Source organism: Microtus ochrogaster, chromosome 10 (assembly GCF_000317375.1).
Source record: "Microtus ochrogaster isolate Prairie Vole_2 chromosome 10, MicOch1.0, whole genome shotgun sequence".
In the NCBI taxonomy this organism is placed as follows: Eukaryota; Metazoa; Chordata; class Mammalia; order Rodentia; family Cricetidae; genus Microtus; species Microtus ochrogaster.
In genome coordinates, this window is record NC_022016.1 from 80,739,616 (window position 1) to 80,742,829 (window position 3,214).

Sequence of the window (3,214 nt, forward strand, 5' to 3'; positions counted from 1 at the left end):
CACGCACGCACGCGCGCGCCAGGAGCCTCGACAAAGGAACCCCATCTGTCCTACCCCCACTTCCTCCTCAGGCCCTACCCCAGTGACTTCTTCTTCATGGCTGGCACAATTTCTGTTTCAATGTCCACGTTGAGGTCAAATTTCAAAGTGAAACACTCCTTGCTTGGGTCCTGAGGGTACATGTATCTGTTAGCATCTCCACGGCCACCCCACTGCTTACCTGACACATCCTGTGGTCCAGATAAATCCCAACAGGGGCTCCCCAGTCCTACTCTTACTCCCAGAGTTCCACCGGCCCAAGGAGTTCCAACCCGCCCCGCCCCCATCATATCCGAGCTCATCTAGACCCCCATCTCTGGCTGGAGTTCTCAGCAGGGAGACTAAACTCAGGGAAAGAAAAGGCATGGAAGAGAAGGGGGTTTTCTAGGGAGCATGGCCCTCCTGGCTCCTTACATCTGTGTGCCTCCTTCTTGCTTTCTTCTTGGAGATCTTTAGGCCGGTGTTCTTCCGGTCCCTGTAGGGAGGCAGATGTTGAGGTGCAGGTGGGTCCTTCCCAGTGTGGGATGTAAGTGGGAATCTCCCACCCTTGATCACTTGGAAGTTAATTTGGATGCATTCTACCAGGCTGCCTCTGTGGGACTGTCTGCCCTCTGGTGGCCAACAAGGGAATCACACACAATGGTTAACTAATCAGGATGAGCCAACCAAGCGTGTTGGCCTGAGCAAGGGTCGTTTCCTCTAGAAATCAAGGCAAGGCAGGGGTGCAGAGGGATCAACCTCTCGTCTCCGGAGAAGGACACTGAAGTGTGTGGTCCCTGGTCTCACTCCTACGGTGATGCTCTGTTCACAGACCACACCTACCCTCTTCCATCCACACAATCCTCCTCTTCCTCCAGATCTGCAGCAGGGCTAGTGCGTGGGGGACAGGAGCGGGTGGAGACATTCCGGGCCAGGACAGAGCCTTTGAAGAAAGGGAGCAGGGGTTACAACCTGACCCCGCTCCCTCTATGGTCCATCCTTAACCCTGAAATCGGCCTCTTCCAAAGGCAGAGCCCCAGCGGCTCAGGCCCTTCAGTTCTGCCAAGAATGGGATATTCGTTATTTTATCTATTTCCCCAGACCCTGAAGGACCACAGGCCTTTAGATGACATATCAGTGATGCCCCACTCCAAATACAAACCCACCTGTAGCCTCGGTTACCTTTCCGCAGCACGAGGATAAGAAAGCCATGCCTCTGGAGGCTGTCTCAGACGGGGACCAAATTCATAGATCTTCCTTTTAGGCCTCCCCCTCCCCCTCTACCACAACCACACCTGAAGTCCCAGAGAGTCCCTTTGTGTCTCTAACCAGCTGGGAAAGGTGACAGTCAGACTGGGTGTCTTCCAGAGCCAGTCTCTATTCAGCAGGTGAGTGTAAAACCCAGGATCCATCTTTGGAGGCCCCTCCCTTGTGCCCCTTGAACCTTGGTCCCTCCCTGAGGAGGATCAAGGTAGCCCCCCAAAGCTTGACCCCCTCCCCAGAAAAGGTCAAAACCATTCCCCCAGGCTATTTAAGACTGCTCCCCCCCCCATTGGTCGCGTTGGCAGCTTTTCGGTTCCCCTCAGGGCCACCCGAGAGCTCAGGAGTCCAATTAAACCTGGATATCTTTTAATTTCATTTGGTTTGATTTGGCTTGATTGGGATTATTTTGCGTCGGCAGACAGCTCGCATTAGAAAATATTCCTAACATCTTGGAGGTCCACGGGGTGAGGGCGACCTTTCCCGTGGCCCACAGCCACGTGTTGAAAGCACCCTTGTCCATCCGCACCCCCCCTCCCCGATCTCTGTGCCAGGCTACAGCGGCTGTGTCTTGGTGAGTCCCTTTTTTTGTCGATGCTATAGGGTTTTGGGGAACCCATTCATGTTTACTTTTGTCGATTATCCGACTTTTGTGGAAGACGCAGGTCATGCCCAGAGCGTGACCCAAGCGGCGGAAGCTGACTGAAAGCTGAGGTGGATTTTGTTTGTTTTAGGGATGCCTGGCATTCAATTTTAACAGCCCTGTTCTGGTCTAAGAGCTTTATTTTTTTTTAAAGTTTTGCGAGACAGGGTTTCTCTGTAGCTTTCAAGCCTGTCCTGGAACTAGCCCTTGTAGACCAGGCTGGCCTCGAACTCACCTGCCTCTGCCTCCTGAGTGCTGGGATTAAAGGAGTGCACCACCACCTCCCGGCCGCTGTATTAGTCTTAAGCCACACAGTTGGGCATAGACTTTTAAAATGGGCGCTTACAATTCTAAGCCAGATCCGCTATCGCCCTGGGATGCCTCTTACAAAATCTTTATAAATTGGGACTGTCTGATACAATCTGTCTCGAAGGGCTCTATGCACTAAGATTTGGTCTCAATACTATCTTGACAATGGGACACATTGGCCACCAGAGGGAAACCTTGAGCTTACCGTCCTCCGGGACTTAGAAAATTTTTGTCTCCGTGGGGACAAGTGGACAGAACTCTCCAGTGTCTGGGCTCTGCGTTCTCGCCCCTCCCTCAGTAGCCAGCGTCTTGCAGCGCCTCCAAATTGCCGGTCATCTGGGAATTGAGACCCTGACAATTCCAGCTGGACCACGCAACCAGAGGCAATGGCACCTCCCCCGTCTCGAACCCTCTCTACCCACCCCCCTCCTGAGGAGCTACATTCTCCACATTCCTTTCCTACCCAGCCCTCACCTACTCCCTCACTAGCTAAACGGAAGTTCAAGATCAACTGTCCCCTAACCCACCAACCTCCCTCCAGCCCCCTCCTCAGCACCTCCCAACCCTTGGACCCCCTCTGCGCACTGGGCTAGCCCCGCCCATCCCTCCCCTGTCTCCTCCCATACCAGGTCACCAAAACTCTGCCCATATTCCATTTTCTCTTCCAGATATCTCTCAGATGGAAAGGCGGCTGGGTTCCTTTTCTGCTAATCCTTCTGCTTATATTAAAGAGCTTTGTTATCTGTCCCAGGCCTACGATCTAACCTGGCATGGCTACTGTCATTCATGCTTCTACTCTCACTCCTGAAGAGCGAAGTAGGATTCAGTCAGCAGCTAGACAGTATGCAGACCAGACTCATCTGGTAGACAGTACGGTTCCTGTGGGGGAAGTGGCTGTGCCAGCCACAGAATCACACTCTGACTACCAACCTGGTCAAAGCAGCCAACAGAGGCAGGGCATCATGGTTTGTTGCCTCCTTCAGG

At 53.2% G+C, this 3,214-nt stretch overlaps 1 protein-coding gene across 5 annotated transcripts in view; it reads right to left on the reverse strand.

Annotated features, from left to right (window-relative positions):
* The window catches only part of Plekhg5 (pleckstrin homology and RhoGEF domain containing G5), a 33,614-nt gene that overhangs the window by 9,563 nt on the left and 20,837 nt on the right, over positions 1–3,214 (reverse strand). For all 5 annotated transcript variants that reach the window (XM_026782179.1, XM_013348627.2, XM_026782180.1 and 2 more), the window contains 3 exons: positions 862–961; positions 454–514; positions 79–170 (listed from right to left, as the gene is read on the reverse strand). In XM_026782179.1, coding sequence (XP_026637980.1) covers positions 79–170; positions 454–514; positions 862–961 — 253 coding nt within the window. The remainder of the gene's footprint in view (positions 1–78; positions 171–453; positions 515–861; positions 962–3,214) is intronic.